Source organism: Hippocampus zosterae, chromosome 19 (assembly GCF_025434085.1).
Source record: "Hippocampus zosterae strain Florida chromosome 19, ASM2543408v3, whole genome shotgun sequence".
Lineage (NCBI taxonomy): Eukaryota > Metazoa > Chordata > Actinopteri > Syngnathiformes > Syngnathidae > Hippocampus > Hippocampus zosterae.
The window spans coordinates 889,758-913,962 of NC_067469.1; the positions used below are offsets into that span (position 1 = coordinate 889,758).

The following is a 24,205-nucleotide window of genomic DNA, read 5'->3' on the forward strand; positions in this document are numbered from 1 at the left end:
GAGCTTCTGGCAACGCACAGTCAGCAAACTGTCAAGCTAATTATCAATATGCAGTATAGCATGTGTAATAGTTGATGTGTATTCATTTTATTCGATACATGCAGTCACATACAGTATCTAAGTATCAGGATTTTTATATGATCACAGTAGGATCTAATGCAATAATATTGCAGGGATTTTAATCACGTGCAACCCATTCAAATGGACTTTGCTTCTGTGCGTATTTCCCAATTGCATTTCAAGGTGCTGTATTTTCTTTCTTTTGTGTCTGGGGGCGTTGGGGTGGGGGGTGTCGCTCACGTGACGGTTCGCGTCCTCTCGCGAGACGTGACGCAGTTTGGCGCACAAACAATCATCTTCACCTTCGTCTTCATCCTCGCTCGCTCGGATCTTTTCGGCGGTCAAGGCATCAATCAATCGACGTCCGCGGGAAGGAGCGCGCGTACTGACGCACGCGCACGACAGATCGTCGCAGCTGGTGCGTCGGGGCGCGCACGTGCACGCGCGGCGCCTTGACAAAAGGTGTGTGCGGTCCGCAACTGTGTGCTTAAAGCAGGTCCGCGATGGAGGCGACGTCGGCGTGTGCGTCTGCGTGCGTGTCGGCGACGTCCGCTCACAGTCTGCTGCTGCTGCAGCAGCTCAACGTGCAGCGCGAGTTCGGCTTCTTGTGCGACTGCACTGTCGCCATCGGCAACGTCTACTTCAAAGCTCACCGCGCCGTCCTCGCCGCCTTCTCCAACTACTTCAAGATGATCTTCATTCACCAGACCAGGTCACACGCACGCGCGCACCCGCACCTGCACCGTGACCGTTCCTCCCCTGTGACGAAGCAACGGTGCCTTGAGATACGAGTTGAAATTGCCACGCTCGTCCCTGAAATCTTTTCTCACTGAAATGAATGGAAATGCCAACATTTTCTCGGGTTGTTCAGAAAACATGATAAACGGAACCAAATACGAACTGATTATATTTGTAAATAATTCAAGGATATATTTGAGCAGAGGTGACCAGCATCATAAAGTGATGCTGAAGGCAAAACAAAATATTTTCAAACGTGAGCCCTTGTTTTAAGAGGGTGATAAAAAATAAAAACAGAATTGGCTTGCAGTATGAGTGAACATAGCCTGAGAAGTTGTTCTTTGCAGAGGACAAAGAAGATAGGCCTGTCAAAATATTTGTTGCATACAGCCGTGATCCTCAACCAGTGTGCTGTGGCACGTTGTATCGCAGAAAATTCACAAATTGGCTCCTCCGTATCTCAAGACACCACTGCATCATGGATGTTGCTACATCGCAATACGAGAGCAGGGAGTGACTTCCAACATAACTCTCGGCATTGCAACATCGGAAGCATGCTAGCATCATTAGCATGTAGCTAAACTTGTCGCTATACAAACGGTTGAAGCAACAAAGGTTAGCTTTTGTGCTAGCATCAGTTCTGATTGAAAGTTGAGAATGAACTTTTTTTTTGACGAGTCACGTGTGTATTTGTGTGTGCGCCTGCTCCAGCGAGTGCATCAAGATCCAGCCGACCGACATCCAGCCCGACGTGTTCAGCTACCTGCTGCACGTGATGTACACAGGGGCGTGCCCCAAGCAGGCCGTGGAGCCCGCCCGCCTGGAGGACGGCATCAAGTTCCTCCACGCCCATCAGCTGTGTCGCAAGAGTGGCGACGGGCTCGCCGGCGGCACCGGGCAAGACCCCGCCGCGCCCTCCGCCGCCGACGCCGTGCGCATGTCCAACCTCTACGGCATCCAGATCTCGTCCCAGCTCGCCGGCAAGGAGGCGCCCGCCACCGTCGTCCACTCGGGGCCGTCGCGGGGGGGACGCAGCCACTCGCATCCGTCGCTGGCCGTGGGCTCGGAAGGCGAGCGATCGGATGGCCAGGCCTCTTCGCCGCAGGATGACTTTGACATCTCGGCCGCCATAAAGCAGGAGCGTCCGGAGGACGAGGGAGTCGAGATGGGGTCGTCGCCCCAGGACGGTGCGGGGTCTGAAGAGCGTCGGCGGCCGCCGCCGCCGCTCGCATGTCCCCGCTGTGGCCATTGCTGCTCCTCGCCCGAGCGGCTACGCCAGCACCTGTTCAGCCACGCCCTCCACCCCGCCCTCTTCACGGAGGGGCTGGCGCACGAGGGCGGCGGCGGCGGCGGTCTGGATGATGAAGACGAAGTGGACGGCCAGCGCATGGACGCCGGCCGCCTGGAAGAGGCGCTGCGGCAGAGCCGGGCGCTCGCCGCTCAGCTGGCGGCGGAGCTCCGAAGGAGCCGCGAGGGGGCGGGACTGAGCGCCGCCCCTGCCGCCGCCCACTCACGCAAGCGCAAGATGGCGTGCGCCGTGTGCGGCGTGCGCTTCTCGCACAAGAGTCAGCTTCAGGAGCACATGTACGCGCACACCGCCAAGCCGCCCAGACTGCACCGCCACAGCCAGCTCTTCCACAGCTCCGCCCACTTCTGCCATGAAGGGGGCGGGGCTTTGGCTAACGACGCCCTCCTGGACGTGGGCAGGGACGCTCATGACAACGGAAGCTCCGCCTACTCGCTCGACTCGGAAATCTCGCAGGAGAGTGGCGACGGCGGGCGCTGCGAGTGACGTTGTGGTTTCCCGTTTGGTCTTGTGACTTTCGTTGATGGACGCGCGCTTCGTTTTGTCCTCTGTGTGGTTTTCAAAGTAAAAGCTCTGATCAAACACGCTCTGTGGTTCTACTTTTATTTTGAAATGCGAGGATTATTTTGTGGGTAACCGCCTGCCTCCGTGTGGGGTTAGCGTGTCTTTTTTTCTTCGGTTACCCTCGTTATTGGTAACATGCGGCTTCAGAGGCAGTGTCCGGCAGCGTTGGCGAGAGCACGCCGGGCGCTGACCACCGTGTTCTGCAGTCAACGCAAACAAAAGCTACATGAGCGTTTGCGCGTGCCGTCCGGCGCCCGCCTGCGTCTGCGCAGGTCACGACCTACCTGCATCAGCATGGCCACCGTCATGGGCCCCACCCCTCCTGGCACGGGCGTGATGAAGCCGGCTCGTTGATAGGCTGAGGCGAAGTGCACGTCGCCCACCACACGCTTGCCGCTCGGCTTGCTCGCGTCTGATGCCGTCACCCGAGGAAAGACAAAAATCACAAATCAAACAGAGTTGGTTTTCAAAAGACACAATTCATAGTTATGGAAATGTGCTTTGAAAATATGCTTTAAAAGTGTAACTATTGTCAATTCAAAAAACAGAAACGTGACCATCAACAAATGAGCCGGGGGAACAAATCTTTTTTTTAAATCGTGATATGTAGCGGACCAATGACGCCCCCTGGCGGTCACATGATCACATCAGCGAGCACTCGCCTGACACGTAATTGATGCCGCAGTCGATGAGCACGCAGCCCTCCTTCAGCCAATCGCCTCGCACCATCTCTGCTCGCCCCGCCCCCACCACCACAATGTCCGCCCTGCCCACCTGAAAACGGCAAACGCATCATCGGCGTGACATCATCATCATCATCATCATCATCGTCATTTTCATCTTCACCGCTTGGAACCTTCAAGACGTTCTAGTAGTCTCAGCTCTCGAGTACTCACCGATACTGCCAATACTTTTAAATTTGTATTCAATCAATGAGAGATGATTGTCAATCAAAATGCATCCCCAACGTCACAATCATGCCCACGACATCATCCGGATGATCATAGGCAACCTTGACGTGACATTATCACGCTCAGCCTGGCGGAGGAGCGCACCTGCGTGGCAATGTCACGCGTCTTTGAGTGGCAGGTGGTGACGGTGGCGTGATTCCACAAGAGCAGGTCGTGCATGGGGGCGCCCACAATCTTGCTGCGGCCGATCACCACTGCGTGCTTCCCGGCCACGCTCACACCTGCGCACCCACACAAATCAGCGGCAATGGCGTCTCAGCTAATCAAATTGATGAGATTCCTCAAATGATGCAGCAATAAAAGACATCCTTGTCCAGTTGCCCCGTGATTGACAGCTGTGTGTGTGTGTGTGTGTGTGAGACCTGTCTGTCCGATGAGCTCCATGCATCCGTTGGGGGTGCAGGGAATGAAGCAGCTGTTCAAGTCCCCGCGAGACAGCTTCCCTGCGTTGATGCAACTCAGACTAGAGCCGCGCACACACACACAGGTCAAAAGGTCACGACCACAACGATGACGGCAAATTCCCCACGCCCCACTTCGGACCCGTCCACGTCTTTGAGCGGCGAGACGGCGTTGGTGACCATCTCCACATCCATGCGGTTGACGGAATCCAGAGGAAGCTGCACGATGAGGCCGTGCACGGATGCGTCCTCGTTGACGGCCGCGATGGCCCGCAGCACCTGAGGGGGCGGGGGGGGACGGCGCAAACCATGCGTCCTCAAACACTTTTGATTTCATGACACCGTGACTGTGGGTAGTTTGATAAACGCCGACTTTTTGCCAATGTTATATGCTTGCTAGGTTGTGAGAGTCATGATTTGGATCGACGTTGACCCGCCTACCTCATCTTGCGTCACCGTGTTGGGCAACCTCACGTGCTTTGCCTCGATCCCCACCTGGAATTAAAAAAAAAAAAAATAGAAATAACACACCCCAACACACGAGTAGACCAGGACCACCACTGGTGCTGCAACCAACCAATTGGATGACAGACAAAGGCTGACGTCATTAATTGAGAGCTGGCGAAATTAAAAAGTGGTTATCTGTATCGGTCCCGTTCTAATTTAGTCAGAGTTGAATGACTGAATGTGAAGGCAGATTAGATCAACGTGGAGGTGAGAAAAAAAAAAAAAGAACATGCAGGGAGCAAAGACTCCATTTTCGCTCGCAAATTCACCTCAGCTGCAGCTTTCATCTTACTGCTGATGTACAGGTTGGAATCTTCTCGGTTCCCCACCTGGAAGTACAAACACGCACGCACGCAAGTGAAGAGGCGACGCGATGATGTCACATGATGCTGGGCGGGGTTTGAGAGCCACCTGTAAAACCAGCAGACTGGGGACGACCTTGGTCACCTTCATCTCGTCCACCTCCTTCTTCAGCCGCTCCCTCACCAACCTGAGGAACACGTCGCACACGGCGCTGACACGGAGAGAAACCCGAGTGACACTTTGGCCAAACGTGCCGACAACCTACTTGGAAGTTTGGTTTCCGGAGATGATGGTTGCTATGGAGCGTCGACCTCCAAAGCAACAAGATGCGGTCGAGTGACGCCAAAGGCTCAACATGGCTGAAGGGGGGGGGGGGGGGGGGGGGGAGACGACAGCATCTTATGACCACACATCACTCTGCCTCCACAAATGCGATATCATCTCCATGAATGTTCTGAACTGTTTTCCAGCGTCTATTTGCCAAAGTTACTTCCCGAGAGCAAATCGACAGCGCGCCTACTGTTGGCAGCCGCGAAGTGCACACCCCTCGGACCGCGGTGCCCCAAGATGCCGTTAATTCCACACAAGCGATCCATTTCATCACAATCAATCCATTCCGAGCCCTTGCTGAACAAGCAATCATAGCAAAATGCACGCAAAGACGACAAAAACGTGGCGTCTTACCCGAGACCACTGCACCACCGCTGTGTAATCATTGACCAATTTTGTGTGTGTGTGTTTGTTTCCAAAGGGTGAGCGAGTTTAAAAAAAAAAAAAAAAAGTTGGACCGAAAAGAATTGTACTTTGAAATAAAAGTAGTGAATAAACAAATTAAAAACAAGTAAATGTTTATTTGTGTGTAACATACATGTCACAACTTTAAACCAATCAATGGTTTCATTTACAGACTTCAAGTCGTCTCCGCAGACACGACACACATGAGCAAAATTTACATTTCACTTGAAAATGTCAAAGGAAAAACAAAAACTGTCGAAAAGATGCACAAAACAAAACAACAAAAAAATAAGAACCCAGTCGCCCACTTGCGCCTCCTCTGATTGGATAAGAGTGCCATGGGATGTCCCGCCCCTCCACCACTTGCTTGCACATTGACCTTTGACCTACCGTCACACACACACACCCAGCACCAGAATGAGGTCAGGCAACATTCTTAAAACGCAAGAGTCAGCGTGACACACACGCGGCTTCAGTGGCGTGTTCAAAGGTGGTCGCCATGGTTACCCCGATAAAGAGCAGCTGGCCGGAATGCGACGGGCAAGACGCTTCCCGTCACTTGCAAGTCGAGTCCTTTCAACAAAAAGAAGACAAAAGCGAGGCTTAAAGGCACGACAAGAAGAAAAACTGTGATGTGCATTAGCGTGCGCTGGAGGCGAATCCAGCTGACTTGGGCCAAAAAGTGGGGGATGGAAAAACAAACAGGGGAATGGTCGCCGGCCGCCAGTCGGTGGCATGGACCGAGCGGCGAGTGCGGTCAAGTTGACAGCTCCCGAAGCACGGACGCTAGTGCCAACATTTCTGCCGCCAGGACAAACTACCCAGAGACCAATCCTGCTCGGGATTGGCCACGTGAACTCGGGCGGCTTGGGTAGTTCCCAAAATGTCCACTCCAAAACCTTGAGTTGGGGTTGCCCAGTTAGGAAGCATCGCCAAGGCAGTTAGAATATTGCTCGCCAGTCACGGCACGGCGACCATTCGCATGCAAATCGACTGGTCACCAGAGGCAGGCCTGCTCGCCGCTTGTCCACACGGTCAAACAGCAAAGGCAGTCGTCGCAACAAATTCCTTCTTCCGGTTGGGCGATCATGGCAAGAAGAATTTGCGAGTAACAAGCGAAGCAGGACGGTCCGGTTCACAGCAGTGGCGGCGCCCGACCGCCCGGCACGACCGGTCGCACCGGCTCGCTTGCTGCCGACAGCATATAAAAGGAGAGGCCAGATGAGAGGCAGGCAGCAAGTGAGTGAGAGGAGCGGTCGCTTGCCAGGCTAGGCCATCCATACCGCTTGGGCCCCCCCACCCGCCTGCTTCGGTGCCACCCAGCCGGCTCCAGTGGTTCTCGACACTTCAACAGTGGTCAGGCGCTTTTGTGAAATGTTTAGGACCACTTGAGCCAGATGGGAACTTTCGTCGTGAGTAGACCAGAATAGAAACGGATTGTTGTTGCCTCAAATTTTGTTGTTTGTTTGTTTTTTTGTTGCAAGTTTGTGTTTTCCGGGGCGTTTATTCGAACGCAAAATATTTGACAGCACTAAAATGACCTGACGAGTATTCATTGTGTTTTTAGTGTTTGGAATGGTCAATACAAAGACAAAAATGGTGTTGTGATGTTGGTCAGAGTGTCATACAACCGTTTCCTTGTAACTAATGTGCACTTTTTGATTCAATTAACAGTAAAAATACATTTGAAGCATTGGGTTGTGGCCTTTTATTGTGATGGGACAGGAAGTAGTTTTGCGACTTTAGTTTCAACTTCAACTGATTTAGAGACTTTCTAGCAAGAAATGAAATTGTGCCCCCCCCCCCCCCCACACTTTTTTTTCTTTCAATTTGTGGACAACTCTTGTTTTTGGATTCATGCCTGATCACCGTTTTGTTGTGAAAAAATGTTCCCTATAATAAAAGTTTGCTTTCAGCACTCACTCATGGGTCTTATAATTTAATGGCAACAAGGTTATCTGGAATCCGTTCCTTCCGCAGACAGGAAGTCAAGCCGAGCTAGGAGTCTCCTCCCCTTCAGTCCCATTTGCCAATCAAGCGGGACATCTGATTCTGACCCGTTTGGGAAGGTCATTGCTTTGTCCCGAGGGTGGCGCTATAGGACCACAAAGGACATGGCGCAGTCTCAAGCAAGGAAGTCCAAGAGGCCATGTTTTGCTAACAAACTTAGCATCAATGTCAATCGCACACATTCCAAAATAAAACAGATTTTTGAAATGCTAATCGTTTTCCTTGCAGACCAGTTGTGGTTGAGTGCAGCGGTCAAGTGATGTGACAAAAGAGGAGGGAGCATGGAAGAGGACAGACAAAAAAAAAAAAGAAAGCCGTCTTACTCAAAGTGCAGATGAGAAGAACAGGAAGTGGCGTACGGCAGCAACGTCAGGCCACTTCCTCCATGTAGTCCACCCCCAAGCTCGCGCTCGGCTGGGAGACGCTCACGTCCACCGTGTCCTCCAGCTACATGCGCGCGCCCACGCAAACACACACACACACACGCGTATTAGCACACACACATGCGCACATTACGTAGACTCTCAAAGAGATAGCCTGGCTCCGCCCAGCGGCGCAGACCTTGTCACTTTGGTCGGGCCCCTCGATGGAGACTTCCTCGATCTCTTCGCTGCTGATCAGCTCATTCTTGTACAAGTCGGAGCGGTGGCTGAAAGGACGCAGCATCATCATCATAGGTTAGCTCCAAAGGTTAGTCCATCATCTCATACAAGTCGTACATGCAAGAACTCCCGGACGGAAGACGCTCTGGCCTACCTGTTGAAGTCGTCGTACTCAACGTCGTTGTCTTCCTCTGTGGGAACACAAAACTAGTCACGTTACAAGTGGAACAGGAGTCGCGAGTCATGCTCCCCACAAAGTTAGTTGTCACGTGACTGACTCACATCGTGATTCGCGCTCCATAAAAAGGCGCGGAAAACCCAGGAAGAGTCCCCCCCGGCATGACCGTCTGGATTTGTAACGTACCTAAATGGAGCGATGCGCTCTCGTCCCCTCTGCTGGGGAGCTTGGCCCCTTGAGATGCTTTCTCTCTCGACGTTGACTCTGATAGGGGAAGAATTGCGGCGCGTGCGCCTATGAACACACGTGCATAGAGACAAAAATACAAACGCAGAGACACACACACACACACACAGAGGTTATTAAAACTCACGAAAACACACACAAAGTCACTTATCAATGAGGGGGTTTCATCCCCCTAGGAAAGCAAATTCTCCATGGAAACCAAAAAGTGACCCACCCGTCTGACTGCGGCACTTTTCTGACGCACTTCCTCCTCCTCGTGTCGGGGCCGTCTCCGACAAAAAGCCCACTGGACTATGTTGGCTGTCGCGAGCCACCGGGTGCCTACAACATTCAAACACCGGTAAAAGTCAACATCTCGCCGTCTGTGTTGGGAATGCATCCCCCCCCCCCTACATCTGTGACGCGTCTATTTTGTTTTCCAGTTCATGTGTAATGATTAGAGGTTAGCCCTATTTAAAAGTGACCTCAACATATCCCACAATGCATCTTGAATTGACAAATTGTCAGTAGAGAAGCAATGTGAGGAGGACGCCCGTTTTGTGTTGATATGATGCATGAAACTACAAATAATGAAACAAATACCATGATGCTATGTCACACTTTTTTTGTCTATCGGGAAAAACACAGTGGACTAAATATTCAATTTAAAGGTCCACAAAAAAATCCAAATGTAAAAATATGCTGCTGGATCCTTACAATCCGTATGTCTTTTGAGGCTGAGGCAAGGGGTCATCAAAAAAGGAGTCGTCATCGTCCGGCTGTTCCCGGTCCGCGGGTCGCTCCCGCGCCGAGTCCTTTTGCGGAACGCGCGCCTGCTGAAGGAGCTTCTCGTGCCCAAACACGTCCGCCGCAGCATCCTGCTCAAGGGCACGCCCCACGTTAGTGAGCCGTGCTTGAGGCTTCGGAATGGAGGTGATGGTGTGACATGAAGGGCACCGACCTTGTCGACCGTGACGCTGTTCTCCTGCGACGCCACCTAAAAGGACAAAGTCGGTTCATTCCACGCTCGCACCGCTCACAAAAAAAAAAAAAAAAAAGCACAACTACTCGTGTGCTAATGTGCGAAAAAGACCTCAGCGGCCGGGACGGATTTAGAATTGCGTTCCCCTCTTCGAATGAGCTCCAGCAGCACTGGCGAGTTTGCGTTAAGCTCCGGCTCTGAAAAGCCAAGCTCCGCGCACAGCAGCTTCCGACTGTCCAGGGCACTCGGATGCTAACAATAAAGACAAAAACGACATGTTGGTGAGTTTCCACCGACTTTGGGGAGTTGCGCCTTGGCGGCGCCACGTCATCTCAGTGGTGTCACATCAGCAGCATCACGGGACACCACATCCCGTTATATCAGGTCAGCGGATTTACGTAAAGGTGGCACTGGGACATGGAAGCGGAATTAAAGCAGTGATGCGACGCCATTTTACCATGTTTATCTCTGGCTGGAACACAGCTAGGCTGAAGTCCAGGTGAAACACACGCATGAAGTCCGCAATGAGACTGGCCACGAGACGACCTGCAAGCACACACACGCACCGGCGTCATCAGAACTCATGCATTTCATGGAGTCCAGGGGGAAGCTGACCGACCGTCTTTGGTGTCGAGACATTTCTTCAGGTTTTCATTGACCAGTGGCGTCTTGTTCTGAGGGCGCAAGAGAAGCAGAGCACGAATAAAGGCGAGGAGCACAAAATGGCTGCCTTACGCAGCAAGATGCAAGTCAGCCATCACCTCCAGTCGGTCCTGCTCCTCTAAGGCCAGGAACACGGCCGCCCTCATCTCTGCCTGCAGCAAATCAAACAACACACTCAATCATTCATCTTTGTATTTTTCGTTTTGTGCTGTCTGGATGGATAATTTTAGGGAAAAAAATCGGAATCAAGCCGCTACATTCACAGTTGACCAACGACCATCAAAAAGTCACGTGTTCAAATGCCCAATATAATCTTTTTTGTGTGTGTGATTCTGCCGAATGAGACGTCAACCGATGAACAACTTTACACCTAAGTCAACGAGAGGTTTTTCGAAGACAAAAACATCTCCCAAAAAATAGAGATAGAAATAAAAATGTGCTCGAATGATTGAACTTGCCACTACTTTGGGCTGTGGACTGTCCTTGGAGGCGGTTTTCCACTTTAGCCTGGGGGGTCGGCTAAGAAGCGGCGCGAGGGCGACGATGAAATGAGAAGGGAAGGAAAGTTTGCTGACCTTGAGCTTGTTTAGAACTCCGTTGTTCTCCAAATTCTGGATGAGAAGATCCCTCAGCTCGGTGTCGTCGTCTGTGGCAGACATCTTGTGCTGTCATCCAGCCCACCTGCTCGTGATTAGCCGCGAGCGCTAGTGCGGAAATGCAAAGTCTACTTCGACGCGACAAAATAGTGATGATTGCTCACTTCCGCCGCCTGTCGGCGACAAGAAGACAAATCCGGGGTTAGGTTCGCAAGCGTTCAAATGAAAAATCGATTTGGGACATGCAACACTCGATGGTTTCTTGGGATGTAGAAGACTTCGTGTGACTTTGATTTCCTTTTATGGGGCAAGCAAAACAAACTGGTTCGAAACGCTCGTTTAGGTTAGCAATGGATTGCTAATAATAGATAATATTATTATATTACAACATAATTGACAACTCAAGAGAGTAATTTGTAGAGCACTTTCAAAAAGTGATGCACATAACAAAAATGAATATGCAGTAACTACAACAAATGCCAGTGTCATATAGTAACAGGCAGAGCAATGAAATGCTTTCCCACTAAAGAGCAGAAAGTACAATTAACCCAGAGGTCACGACATGGCACTGATTGCAGCCACGCCCTGTTAGGAAACTAGCGTAACAGTGATAGGACATTGCGATTTACTGGGAGCCTTGGAGAAGTGATCATTCATAGAAATCAAGAGTTGCATCTTGATATTCATCCATTTTCTGCTTTCTGTTTCATGTGTCTTGTTTTGCTCTGTCCCGCATGTTTGTGTTTTGTTTGATTTTCTTTTCCAACTGTTCTCGTCAGCCTTGTTTTCACTGACCAGCTCCATCCAGGCAACTTGTGTCTTGTTCAGGTGTGCCTCACAGTACTCTCAACAGTTTGCCTGTATCGAGATTCCTGGTTTCTTCCACACCGTGTGTGTGTGTGCATTTTTGTTGTCGAAGTCTCATGTGACGTCACGCTTTCTCTGTGAACAATATTTGTCGCACATGACGAGCATGCGCAAGCCTTTGCGTGTCATTTGTGCTCAGGCCGAAGCAGTCACGTCTCAGACACGCGTCAAGATCGTAAACGCTGTTCCAAGTTCATTTTTTGAGCTTGATAAAGGTTCCCCAGAGACCCGAACGCCAACGGCTGCGTGAGAGCAGCGCTGCTCATTTTGCCAGCTCGGGCTTTCCGCTGAATAAATAGATAGACTAATGTGGGGGTCAGCACGGTTATTTTGAAATATGGTATAGTTACGTTGCTGTTTTTCTGCATCTGCATTCCATCATCCCATTCTTTTGTCAAGTGCGTCACGATACCATGAAATAGCAACATAACAGTCTTTCAAAATACACAACTCGCACCATAAAAGACCAAAATAAATGAAGAAGACTAATTAAAGTTAGTAAAGTGATCACTGATAAATGGCTGAGAGAGTGGGAATAATAAGGAAATTGGTTAGTTGTTGAACCTTAATGAACGACGATGAGTGTCGTGCTCTTATTTTGTCACATTTACACGGAAACGTGCGTATCATTACCGGAATTTGACGTGTGCCTGGCTCGTCCTGATCAAGATGGCTGCTGCGGCCGTTGTTTCGGATGAAGAATGAGATGACCCTCGGTTGACGTCCGATACAACCCCGCAAAAGTACTCCGATACTAATCTGCAGAACCACCCACCAGAGCCACCACCAAGACCACCCGGACCGAAACGACACGATTCTCCCGATAAAGGTTTGTAGTCACCTCGCAACGGGACATCGAGCATCCTTGAAACGTTTGATTGACATTTGGCCTCCCGTTAAAGCTGCTTTACGGAGTCGAGAATGCGATTTGATGACAAGATTTTGAATTAGCTTCACCCTTTTGTTTCCTGCTACGTTCAAGCACAATGTCACTCCTTTTCAATGTCACGAAGAGCTCGATGGTTATTACGACGACGTTGATCTCACCAGAAAAAATGCAAAAATTCAATTTGGTTTCGAGTTGCAAATAAATAATGGATTGAATATTAGTCAAAACTTCATAATCATTTTTTTATTATTAATAGTAATGTTCTCATTTGGTGTCACAAAACGTTTGCGTGATGGCTCGCGGCCGCGCGTTGCCATGGTGTCAATACGTCAGTCATGATTTCAAATTCGACTTGTGGCATTCATTGGACGCTTCAAAATATGTTTCATTTCAACCACATATGTTTCATTCTACATTCGGTTGTCTTAACCCGTTGATATATTTATTAGTCGAGAGATAAAGATGCCGCAGCGACAGGTGCATGACGACATTATCGCCAAGGCGCCCCCTGCAGGCCGCCTCGTGCGTGGGTGAGGGACGTGCCTGCAGCGGGCGCAATAACAGCTCGTTTCGTCGTGTGGGTGCGCGTGCGCGTCTGCTTGCAGCAGGGGCTGCGCGCGCTGTGAGAAACCGCCAAGATGGACACCACCACTTCCATCAAGATGACCACGCTGGCCATTCAGAAGCTGTTCGGCCACGTGGAGGAGGAGAACCTGACGGCGCTGCGTGACCATCTGGACCGCTTTAAGGAAGTGGACGGACGCAGCGACGTACGTGCTCATGCTCTCTAGCTTAGGGGGATAATGAATGACTGCGTTTGGAATCGGTCAGCGTTGAATTTCGTGTAGCTCCTCGAGGAGCTATCGAGGTCCCTTATTTATAAAAAGCGTCTGTTTGTGGTGGGCAGAATGGGCAGACGCCACTGATGCTGGCCGCCGAGCAGGGGAGCCTGGAAATTGTGCAGGAGCTCATCCGGCGAGGAGCCAACGTCAACTTGGATGACGTGGTGAGCAAAAAAACAGATGGGGGCAAGGGAGCAGTGCTACTGTACATGTCTACGTGGCTGCGTCGCTTGTATGCATCTGTGTAACGCGCGGGCGTGTGTGGTCAGGACTGCTGGTCGGCACTGATCTCAGCTGCCAAGGAAGGTCACGTGGAGGTGGTGAAGGAGCTCCTGGAGAACAGCGCCTACATCGAGCATCGCGACGTGGTGCGCTTCCCTCGTCAGCCACCAGGGGCGCCGGCGGCCACCCGCGGCAGCGTGACATCATTCCAGTCTGGCATTTGTGTCGGCAGGGAGGATGGACGGCGCTCATGTGGGCCTCGTATAAAGGTCGCGTGGAGGTCACCAAGGAGCTGCTGGAGCACGGCGCCAACCCCAACACCACCGGACAGGTAGCACGCACCGCATGCCAATGGGGTGGGCGCAGTTGAGAGCGCCACCTGTGTGTGGGCTGATGTAAAGATCTGGTATTCGCCTGCCCCCAGCAGTACAGCGTGTACCCCATCATCTGGGCGTCCGGGCGAGGTCACGCCGACGTCGTTAAACTCTTGTTGGAGAGCGGAGCCAAAGTCAACTGTTCGGATAAGGTGACGACGCGGCTGCGGAGGAGCCACAATCCGATGTGTTTTTCACTCTTTGAGCGTCAACGTGCCACCGTTTGAATCGTTAGTACGGGACGACGTCTCTCATCTGGGCGGCGAGGAAAGGCCATTTCCAGTGCGTCACGCACTTGCTGGAGAACGGCGCCGACGTCGACCAGGACGGAGCGGTGAGCGTCGCCCTTTGCTAGCGTCGCGCGGCGCAGCGCGGCGCCCGACTGACTGACGGCCGCCCCCCCCCCCCCCCACCCCTGGCAGAACTCCATGACGGCGCTGATCGTGGCGGTGAAGGGCGGCTTCACAGACGTGGTGAAGGAACTGCTGAAGCGCAACCCCAACGTCAACATGACGGACAAAGATGGCAACACGGCGCTGATGATCGCCGCCAAGGAAGGCTACACCGAGATCGTGCAGGACCTCCTCGACGCCGGCACCTACGTCAACATTCCCGACCGGGTGAGGCCCTCCCCGCAGCCGCGACCCCCCCTCCCCCACCCACCCTCCGCCACTCATGCAGCTGCCTTGAGATACCAGCTGAATTTGTGTGTGTGTGTGTGTGTATTTGTCCAGAGCGGCGATACGGTGCTGATTGGAGCGGTGAGGGGGGGCCACGTGGAGATTGTCAGAGCTCTGCTGCACAAGTACGCCGATATCGACATTCGAGGGCAGGTGCGTGGCCTTGATGCTGGCGAGGATGACACTAACGATGTTGGCGAGATTGGCAATCGCGATGATGCCAACAACAAAGATGGCGGCGATGATGATGATGATGATGATGATGATGCGTCCAGGAGAGTAAGACGGCACTGTACTGGGCGGTGGAGAAAGGCAACGCCTCGATGGTGCGCGACATCCTGCAGTGCAACCCCGACACGGAGACGTGCACCAAGGTGAGAAGCGCCGGCGCCGCACGCCAACAGGGGCGCGGCGGCCACACCTGCGCTTCCCGTTTCAGGATGGCGAGACGCCTCTGATCAAAGCCACCAAGATGAGGAGCATCGAGATCGTCGAGCTGCTGCTGGATAAAGGGGCCAAGGTGTCCGCCGTCGACAAGGTGGGGCAAACGTCATCCTTCCTTCGGTGATTGCGAACGTCCCTTTGCGACGGATCTCTCACTCCTTTTGAATTTCCCCCAGCGAGGAGACACGCCCCTGCACATCGCCATCCGGGGGCGCAGCCGCCGCCTGGCCGAGCTGCTCCTGCGGAACCCCAAAGATGGCCGCCTGCTCTACCGGCCCAACAAGGCCGGCGAGACGCCGTACAACATCGACTGCGGCCACCAGAAGAGCATCCTCACGCAGATCTTCGGCGCCCGTACGTGCCCGGACGGATGCACCCGCCCACCTACCCGCACGCTCGCCACTCACCGGCCGCCGCTCCCTCCCGCAGGTCACCTGTCGCCCACCGAGTCGGACGGCGACATGCTCGGCTACGACCTGTACAGCTCGGCCCTCGCCGACATCCTGAGCGAGCCCACCATGCAGCCCCCCATCTGCGTGGGGCTCTACGCGCAGTGGGGCAGCGGAAAGTCCTTCCTGCTCAAGAAGCTGGAAGGTGAGCGCGCGCACCCGCACGCGCACCCGCACGGGGGCCGAATAACGACGCGCGTGTCCGTTGCGCGATGCCGCCAGATGAGATGAAGACCTTCGCGGGGCAGCAGATGGAGCCGCTGTTGGGCCCCTCGTGGCTGGCGGCCGTCCTGTCGCTCCTCCTGTGCGGGGGGGTGGCGCTGGGGCTGGGCTTCACCTTGGACCCCAAGCTGGCCGTGGCCGTCTCGCTCAGCCTGCTGGCGCTGCTCTACATTTTCTTCGGTGAGCTGCCGCGTCGCCCCCCCCCGCACCCCGTGTTGACATTCTTCTTCTCTGCCCTCCACAGTGGTGGTGTACTTTGGGGGCCGGCGCGAGGGGGACAACTGGAACTGGGCGTGGCTCCTCAGCAACCGCCTGGCCCGCCACATGGGATACTTGGAGCTCCTCCTCAAGCTGATGTTCGTCAACCCGCCGGAGCTCCCGGAGCAGAGCGTCCGAGCGCTGCCCGTCAGGTAACGACCGTACGCCGTCGCCCATCCGGGTCACGGCCACGCCCGAGCGACGCCGTCATCGAGATGTCAAAGTGGCGTCGCGGTCGCGCCGTGGCGATCGATGTCGACATCACTTTGCGGTGATGTCATCGTGACGTCCCACAGGTTCCTGTTCACCGATTACAACCGTCTGTCGAGCGTCGGCGGCGAGACGTCGATGGCCGAAATGATCGCCACGCTGTGTGACGCGTGCGAGAGGGAGTTTGGATTCCTGGCCACTCGCCTCTTCAGGGTGTTCAAGACGGACGAAAAGCAAGGTAGGCGGACGCTCGCGCTCGCGCCCTTCGATGCGCACACGCCCACGGCAAGTTTGTGCGCTCGCAGGAAAGAGCAAGTGGAAGAAAACCTGTTGCGTGCCGTCCTTCGTGCTCTTCGCGCTGGTGATGGGCTGCCTGGTGAGCGGCGTGGCGCTGATGGGCGTCTTCCGGGCGGGCGGCGACAAGCGGACGCTCAACGGCGTCCTGATGGCGCTGGGCAGCGCGGTGGGCGTGGCCGTCCTGCTCAACTGCCGCACGTGGTGGCGGGTCTCCGACTCGGTGCTCAACTCGCAGAGGAAGCGGCTGCACCGCGCCGCCAACAAGATGAACCAACTCAAGAGCGAAGGCTTCATGAAGGTCAGGAGCTTTCGGGCACGTTGGCCCCCGAAGCCCGGAACTTTGCCGCCGTTCAAAACCAAAAGCCGGTGTTGCGGCTGAAGCGCGGGCGTTTTCTTTCAGGTTCTGAAGACCGAAGTGGAGCTGATGGCCAAGATGGCCAAGACCATCGACGCTTTCACTCAGCACCAGACCAGGTTGGCGGTGGTCATTGACAGCCTGGACTCGTGCGAGCAGGACAAAGTTCTGCAGATGCTCGACACGGTGAGATTTTTGGAGGATGCCGCCTCACCGAGACTCTTTGAGAATCTTTGAGAGTCCGTGCTCTGTGACTCTCCGCGCTTCGCTTTGCTAGAGTCACGGGCACATGTTCAATCAAGGAATATAGCGCCACCATTTGGCGTCGGACGGAATCCCGTCATCTCCCCAGCCGCCGCTTTTCATGAATCTCACTAAAGATTCATCCCGCAGGTGCGAGTCCTGTTCTCCAAGGGTCCCTTCATCTCCATCTTTGCCAGCGACCCGCACATCATCATCAAGGCCATCAACCAGAACCTCAACAGCGTCCTGCGGGACTTTGTCAACGGACACGACTACATGAGGAACATCGTCCACCTGCCCGTCTTCCTCAACAGCAGAGGCCTTTCCTGCGCCAGGAAGATGGGCGGCGGCGGTGCGGCCAACGCCGGCGCGCCCGCCAACGGGGATGCCGCCAACGCCGATTGTGGAGGATGGCACGAGGAGCTGGACAGGAAGTTGTCGCAGCACAGCTTGGGAGAATCCACCAAGTTTGGCAGCAAGGCCAACCTCAGCCGCCGGGTAAGCTCACGCCGGCTTAGGACTAAAAAGCGGGGAAATCCTTGGTGATGCCGAGCGTCGTCATGCGCGCAGGACACGTACCGGCGACGCCACGCCCAGCGCTCGGTGACTCGCCAGATGTCGTTCGACTTGACCAAGCTGATGGTGGCCGAAGACTGGTTCACAGACATCAGCCCTCAGAGCATGAGGAGACTCCTCAACATCGTCTCCGTCACCGGTCAGTAGCGACGTCGCCGCCGCGCCCGCCGCCGTCGTCGCCGCTCACGTCCGCTTGGCCTGCGCGCAGGTCGTCTGCTGCGAGCCAATCAGATCGCGTTCAACTGGGACCGCCTGGCCTCGTGGATCAACCTGACCGAGCGCTGGCCCTACAGGACGTCCTGGCTCATCCTCTTCCTGGAGGAGAGCGAGGGCGTCCCCGACCAGGCTACCCTCAAGAACATTTACGAGAGGTGAGCGCTTGGCGGCGAGCGCCCCGCGGCGAGCGCCCCGCGGTTGACCTTTGTCTGGCTCAGGGTGCTGAGGAACATCCCCACCACCAAAGACGTGGAACCGCTGCTGGAGATCGACGGAGACGTTCGCGCCTTCGAAGTCTTTGTGTCCTCGCGGACGCCCGTGCTGACCGCCAGGGACATTCGCACCTTCCTGCCCTGCACCGTCAACCTGGACCCCAAACTGCGCGAAATCATCGCCGGTACCTTGGCGCCCCCCCCCCCCCGCCCCCCCACCCGCCCGCCCTTCTCAACCTGTTCTGCATTTTCTGCATTTTTCCTTCTCGTCCGGCCAGACGTGCGTGCGGCGCGCGAGCAGATGAACCTGGGCGCCGTCGCCGTGGGCTACCCGACCCTGCAGGAGGTCCAGCCCCGGCCCATCTCGATGTACAGTCAGGTGTCGTCGGCGTGCTCGCCGTCCGCCTCCTTCAGCGGGCCGTTCATCCCACCGGCGGGGGGGGCCGTGGTGCCGCCGCCGCCTCACAGCAGCTTCTACAGCGGCATGGCCGGGCCCCAGCACCCCTTCTACAACAGGGTCAGCCTCACGCGCCAAGTCATTTGTCGTTTTACTCATGTTTGCGAGGGGGCGTGGCCATCGTGACGCACTTGAGAGTCTGGTTTTGGTTGCCCCTCCCCCGCGATATATATTCACTCCTTCCCTACTCCTGAACGGAAGGGATCCTCAATGGGTGTTTTAGGGACGATCCAAGTCCACCATCTAAACCGCCCCCCCCCCTCCACGTCAACCATCAGCAAAACTCCAGGCTCCCGTTTCCCATCCATCAATCACGTTCACGTTTGATTTGCGTGGTGTTGATTTTCTTTCTGCCTCAGCCATATTTCCCTCACCACCACCACCACCACCATCTTCACCATCCGCCGCGTCCGCCGCCGGCGGCCTACCCATCACACTTCCTTCCCCGCGTGCTCGTTAAGAGCACGGCCCGCCGCGAGGCCCCCGCAAGTGTAAGTACCGCCACGCCAGCCACGCCGAGTGGCCCCCCCTACATCGGCAACATTTGGTCTGCCTCCGACAGACACGTAGACACCCGATTGCGTGCGGAGGAAAAGGATGATGATGATGATGATGATGATGATGATGATGATGATGATGATGATGATGATGATGATGATGATGATGTGTTGAGTCGAGTCCCATTTGAGCCCTAGCTCTCCTCGCCGCCCCCCCCGTCAGTCGGAAAGCGCACATGGCCGCTGTCTACTTTGTGTCTCAGAGCTCCGCCTCCGCGGCTTCGGGGATCCCGCCCACCCTCCTGAGCGCCATGACGACGGATGGCGTGTGCGAGCACGTCACACAGATCCGGGGCATCGACCAGGCCATGTTGGCCGCCTACACCGCCACCATCCGGAAGGTGTGCGGTCTGACGTTCTTCGTGCTGACCGCGGGGGGCGCCGTTGACGCCGCTGATGATTTTTGTCGCGTTGCGGCTCTTCCAGGCCAACGTGAACGGACGAGTCCTGTCGCAGTGCAACGTGGACGAACTGAAGAAGGAGATGAACATGAATTTCGGAGACTGGCAGCTCTTCCGAGCCAGCGTGAGCGCCACGGCCCAACCTTCGGCGCGCTCGCTGGTCGTGTTGCGCGCCGACCTCACTTCCTGCCCCCCCCCCCCCCCCCCGCGCAGGTGCTGGAACTGCGACAGCTGGAGTACGAGGACGCCGCCAGTGAGCAAGGCGGCCTGGCGGGTGACCACCCGGAGACGGGCCGGCGGTCCGCGGCGGCGTTTCGGACCGGCCACGCCCCCAGCGACGTCTCCCCCATGTACAGCTTCACTCTGAGCTTCGACGATCTCAGCGCCATCGGCCTGGACGAGCAGCAGCCCCCCAGACACGGTGGCCCGCAATGGATGGTCAGGAAACAACGCTCTCATTTCTTGGGCCTGGCCCGATGGGGATTTTTTTTGAGGGGAGTCTTCCTGTCACGTGACCGTGCCGGTTTGTGCTGGTTTTGCTCCAGGGCCCCCCGCAGCGGAGCGGCAGCGTCACCAGCCTCAACTCGCAGGAATGCAGCAATGACATCGCCAAGCTGACGGATAAGCAGCAGGCCGAGTACCGATGCGCTTACCAGGAGTACATCGCGCAGATGGCCCAGTTGGAAGGCGCCTCCGGCGATAGACCGGGCCTGCTTCAGCCGGCGCTTTTTATGACGGCGCCTCCGGACCAGGGCGCCAAGGATGGCGCCGAGCAAGACGGACGCAAGGCCTCGGTGAGCAAGAGGGGCGGCGGAGGCGGCGGCAAAGCGGTGTCTGACAACGGCGATGGCGGCGAAGCACTGGATCCTATCACCGAAGAAGACGAGAAGGGAGACCACGGCTCGTCCAAGTCCCTGCTGGCTCGCAAGACCTCGGCGGAGCGCGGTGGCCTGTTCCCTGGCTCCAAGGCGGGCGGCGGCGGCGGCGGCGGCAACCTGCGCTACCAGAAGCTAACCAGCGACGACGACGAGTCTGAAGAGTCCGACTCCCTGCTGCTGAAAGCGGCGGTGGCGGAGGCCAAAGCGGGGGGCTGCTCCCTGGCCCTGAAGGGGAAGGACTACCTGTCGGACGCCACCTTGGACAAGAAGGACTCCTCCGACTCGGGTGTGCGCTCCAACGAGAGCTCGCCCAACCACTCGCTGCAGGACGAGGAGGCCGAGCTGTCGCAGGCGGAGCGCGCCGACTTGATCCAGCTGAACGAAGGAGGCAAGCGAGGCGCCCCCGCCGCCGAGAACCGCATGTCCATCTGCAGTCCCGAGGAGACCTGGCCCGCCTCGCAGACCTGGAACCTGAACCGCACGTCCGGCAGCGTCACGCTCAACAACAACAACGCCGCCAACGCCCGGCAGGGCGAACAGCCCGGCCAGACGCCCCGCAGCGCCCCCGCTGCCGACACCATCATCCCACCCGCGTCCACCGCCGGAGTCGCCCGGCCCGGCCCCGACAACGAAAACGTGCGAGTGGTCCACCTGAAGAGGAGCCTGAAGCCGGGAGACCCTCCCGAGGTCTGCACCGCGACGGCCGACGCCGTCGCCTTCGGGGAGGAGCGCGAAAGCATCCTGTGACTCGTCGCAAGCCCGCCGCATCACGTCACTCGTCATTCATTTTGCAAAGTTGGAAACTTACCATGGGAGGAAAGCAAGAATTTGGGGGGTGGGGGGGGGGAAATGTTGGTTGGCTCACAATAAGGCGATGATGAACTGGGCCTGACCTCGAATCGTGACCTCGAATCGAATCCTTGCCAGGAGAATTTGTTGTTTGAGCAAGCGATACTTGAACGCAAAGCGTTCCATTCGATTACGCTCAACTCTTTTCATGGCGAGTTTCCACTTTGAACTTTCCCAGCTGAACTTTGTGATTGCCGTTTGTGTTTGTAGATGTCGTCCAGCTCGTGATGCCAAATCTCGATGTTGTTGAGCTCAGCGGTCCCTGATCGCCAGGCCCCGCCCCGCCCCGCCCGTCCCTCCGTCGTGTATTTGGTACCGTGCCACACACACACACACACACACGGTTTGGCGAAAACACTCAATTGAACGTACACTCTCAAAAGTTTTGTGAAAAGTCATCTGGGCTCGTTCCGACTTCAATTATTTTATTCTTGACTTAAAAAAAATATAGTACGCAAAACGTTGGGGACCGCTGATTTAGATGTTTCATCCAATATGATGTTTGGGGTAAAAAAAAAAAAAAAGTCAACGTGTCTCGAAACTAGAGAACTCGAAATCATTTGTGATTGACACCTCAGTGTTGTTTCTTTCACCCTGGCCCCGCCCCCTACTTGTGACTTTTGATGTCTTAACTAAAAAGGTCGAAAATTACATCACATGATGATGACCGACGTTGAATGTGCACGTGATGATGTGGATTTAAGTAATGTGCATGCAGATAATGACGTATTCCAAGAATAAAAAGCAGAAGTTGCATCCCCATTTATTGTCACGCGTTTCCTTGCAAATTTCACAAAAGAGGAGCAGAAATCAAAACACAAAACCGTCCATCATTTTAAAGTCAAACTGTAACCATTGTATGAAAATAACACCAACATATTTTGTTGGGGTTTGAGAAAATGGGGCAAATAAAAGTACAAGTGTGAGCGAAAAGGGAAAAAGTGGGGGAAAAAAACGTCACTTTTTTCCCGTCCCGTCCCCGTTCAGAAAGTGAAGAGAAGGTCCGAGAAGTCTCCGGTTATCATCCGGCTCAGTTCGGGGGTGCAGTGGTCCGGGAACTCGAAGTGGGACCCGCACGCCCGCTCGGTTCCGCTCGGGTCCTTGTCCAAATCCTTGTCCACCAGAGAGAGGCTCAGGTTTGCCGGTTCCGAGGGGGCGGGGCTGAGGGAAAACAGGTCGCGGTCCAGGTCGTCCCCGGAGCACGAGGAACTGGATTGGGACGAGGACGAAGAGTCCGGAGTGTAGGTTCCGCTCGCCCGGCGCGTGCACAACAGCCGAGCGGTATCTTCAACCGGTTCCGCGGCAGTTTCGTCGTCGTCGTCTGAGTCGCTGAAGTCCCACTTGAACACGAAGCGGCTTTGTCGGTTCGAGTTCGGTTGCTTCCCGGCTGCCGAGGGTCCAGTCTTGCTCTTCTTCTTGGGCCGGTACTTGTAGCCCGGGTGGTCGGCCATGTGCTGCAGGCGGAGCCGCTCGGCCTCGCGGATGAATGGAACCTTCTCCGACTTGTCCAAAGACTTCCATCGCTTCCCGAGCCGCTTGGAGATCTCGGCATTGTGCACTTCGGGCGACTGCTGCATGATTTTCCTGCGCTCCATTTTGGACCAAACCATGAAGGCGTTCATGGGCCGCTTGATGTGTGTCGCCGCCGCCTTGCCGCTGTGCCGCTGCGGAACCATGGTGGCCGTCCGCCGTCCGTCACCTCCAACTTTCTCGCTTTTACAGCAGCCCGCCGGCCCGGTTCCGTTTGGACGCGCGATCAGACAGCGCGAGCGTGCGAGGAGCTTGTGGGTCGCTGGCAGCCGCACACGAACCAGCCGGCGTCTTCCGAATACACCGGTAGCTAGCGTGAGCGTCAGCCAATCGCAGGCCGGCTTTCTGGACGGCAGCCCGCCTTTTACCCGTCTCGGCCAATCGTAGCTCAGCTTTGTGTCGGTTTTCGTTTTCGCGCCTTTTGTCGCTTTGGCAGCCAATCAAAGCTCAGATAGTTTATTCGCTGCTTTTCATCTTTCAGCTTCCAAATCATAAAGAATTCATGGAAAGAAAATGTGCACCACGAATATTGCGTTTCAGCATGACCAAATGCTAGCTCTTGATTTCTGGCGCTTTCTCTTTGATTATCTGAAATCCGATGCGACTAGTAGAAGAACATTTTTGAACTCAGTTCTCATGTACATTGCCTCTGCCCAAAATCTTTCAATATTTATGTTTCATTCATTTTTTTCAGGACTATTTTTATTGACATTTGATTAACTTTCAAGGTCAACAAGGCCTCGAAATGATTCATCGATTATCACATTACTTGTTGATTAATTTCACCATTGGCTCGTTGTTGATTAACTGATTCATGAGTATGAAAAAATGTGAGCACGGGGAAAAACATTCCAAGAGATTCAAACCCAAAATGTCATAAATGGACATGCTTTGGGGGATTCGATCTCTTGTGCATCATCTTTCAAATGTGCAAAAATGTGGACGTGGTGCACTGCTGTGAGAGGACAGACAGATTGCGTCGCTCCTGAAGAGCTTCCATTGTTGTGTTTGGATTGTGGGACGCAAATGAGGCGTCCCGACGCCCCTCGTCTTGCTCAGCGGGGGTTGGGGACGGGGCCGCCGCCGTGACCATTGTGCATCTCTTGCATTCTGTATGTTCATTGATCAACAAGAAAATGATGATTCGGTGAGTTACTGTCACGTCATTTGAGTCGAAAAGTCAACTTTTCACAACTAATCGGGTGCAGGGGGGATCAAACTACGGCCCGCGGGCCACATGTGGTTGCCCGTGCCATGCTTTGGGTCTTCAGGCTCATCAAGAGAAGGAAGCGCATGCCCGTTGAGGGGCAAACCCCTAACATGGTGGGTGAGGGCG

At 54.9% G+C, this 24,205-nt stretch overlaps 5 protein-coding genes across 12 annotated transcripts; 2 read left to right on the plus strand and 3 right to left on the minus strand.

Annotated features, from left to right (window-relative positions):
• The first annotated feature begins 210 nt into the window (after positions 1-210).
• Positions 211-2,690, plus strand: zbtb25 (zinc finger and BTB domain containing 25). Its single transcript, XM_052052817.1, has 3 exons — positions 211-478; positions 557-772; positions 1,510-2,690. The coding sequence occupies exons 2-3, from the start codon at positions 564-566 to the stop codon at positions 2,588-2,590; spliced, it is 1,290 nt and encodes a 429-aa protein (XP_051908777.1). The 5' UTR covers positions 211-478; positions 557-563; the 3' UTR covers positions 2,591-2,690.
• A 13-nt stretch (positions 2,691-2,703) lies between these two features.
• On the minus strand, positions 2,704-5,209 carry LOC127592249 (C-1-tetrahydrofolate synthase, cytoplasmic-like). The gene is made up of 10 exons (XM_052052821.1): positions 5,116-5,209; positions 4,959-5,037; positions 4,817-4,876; positions 4,482-4,535; positions 4,183-4,319; positions 4,002-4,102; positions 3,724-3,860; positions 3,331-3,442; positions 2,953-3,080; positions 2,704-2,868 (listed from the first exon to the last, which is right to left on the minus strand). The coding sequence occupies exons 1-10, from the start codon at positions 5,205-5,207 to the stop codon at positions 2,812-2,814; spliced, it is 957 nt and encodes a 318-aa protein (XP_051908781.1). The 5' UTR covers positions 5,208-5,209; the 3' UTR covers positions 2,704-2,811.
• A 472-nt stretch (positions 5,210-5,681) lies between these two features.
• On the minus strand, positions 5,682-10,987 carry cep43 (centrosomal protein 43). 4 transcript variants are annotated; one of them, XR_007960094.1, is made up of 14 exons: positions 10,821-10,987; positions 10,344-10,397; positions 10,202-10,256; positions 10,040-10,128; positions 9,694-9,834; positions 9,562-9,597; positions 9,318-9,478; positions 8,836-8,942; positions 8,562-8,669; positions 8,352-8,388; positions 8,157-8,244; positions 7,919-8,042; positions 6,093-6,158; positions 5,682-5,971 (listed from the first exon to the last, which is right to left on the minus strand). XR_007960094.1 is itself a non-coding variant. In XM_052052820.1 (13 exons), exons 1-12 carry the CDS (start codon positions 10,902-10,904, stop codon positions 7,965-7,967), a joined length of 1,032 nt encoding a protein of 343 aa, XP_051908780.1. In that variant the 5' UTR covers positions 10,905-10,987; the 3' UTR covers positions 5,682-6,158; positions 7,919-7,964. The 4 variants fall into 4 exon arrangements, 3 of the variants coding, with proteins under 3 accessions (XP_051908780.1, XP_051908778.1, XP_051908779.1); XM_052052820.1 differs by having other exon boundaries at positions 5,682-6,158; positions 9,694-9,828; XM_052052818.1 differs by having other exon boundaries at positions 5,682-6,158.
• A 1,345-nt stretch (positions 10,988-12,332) lies between these two features.
• On the plus strand, positions 12,333-21,325 carry kidins220b (kinase D-interacting substrate 220b). 5 transcript variants are annotated; one of them, XM_052052792.1, is made up of 28 exons: positions 12,333-12,537; positions 13,203-13,367; positions 13,505-13,603; positions 13,709-13,807; positions 13,894-13,992; positions 14,086-14,187; positions 14,271-14,369; positions 14,458-14,655; positions 14,770-14,868; positions 14,991-15,089; positions 15,155-15,253; positions 15,336-15,513; positions 15,589-15,753; positions 15,831-16,010; positions 16,075-16,240; positions 16,385-16,536; positions 16,604-16,893; positions 16,996-17,136; positions 17,344-17,691; positions 17,764-17,908; positions 17,978-18,140; positions 18,204-18,382; positions 18,476-18,714; positions 19,014-19,145; positions 19,415-19,552; positions 19,638-19,736; positions 19,826-20,050; positions 20,158-21,325. In XM_052052792.1, the coding sequence occupies exons 2-28, from the start codon at positions 13,236-13,238 to the stop codon at positions 21,235-21,237; spliced, it is 5,145 nt and encodes a 1,714-aa protein (XP_051908752.1). In that variant the 5' UTR covers positions 12,333-12,537; positions 13,203-13,235; the 3' UTR covers positions 21,238-21,325. The 5 variants fall into 5 exon arrangements, with proteins under 5 accessions (XP_051908752.1, XP_051908751.1, XP_051908753.1 ...); XM_052052791.1 differs by having other exon boundaries at positions 13,206-13,367; XM_052052793.1 differs by having other exon boundaries at positions 13,206-13,367; positions 14,089-14,187.
• Positions 21,326-22,086: 761 nt separating this feature from the next.
• Positions 22,087-23,512, minus strand: sox11b (SRY-box transcription factor 11b). The gene has a single exon (XM_052052835.1). It carries the CDS (start codon positions 23,013-23,015, stop codon positions 22,323-22,325), a length of 693 nt encoding a protein of 230 aa, XP_051908795.1. The 5' UTR covers positions 23,016-23,512; the 3' UTR covers positions 22,087-22,322.
• Positions 23,513-24,205: the final 693 nt, after the last annotated feature.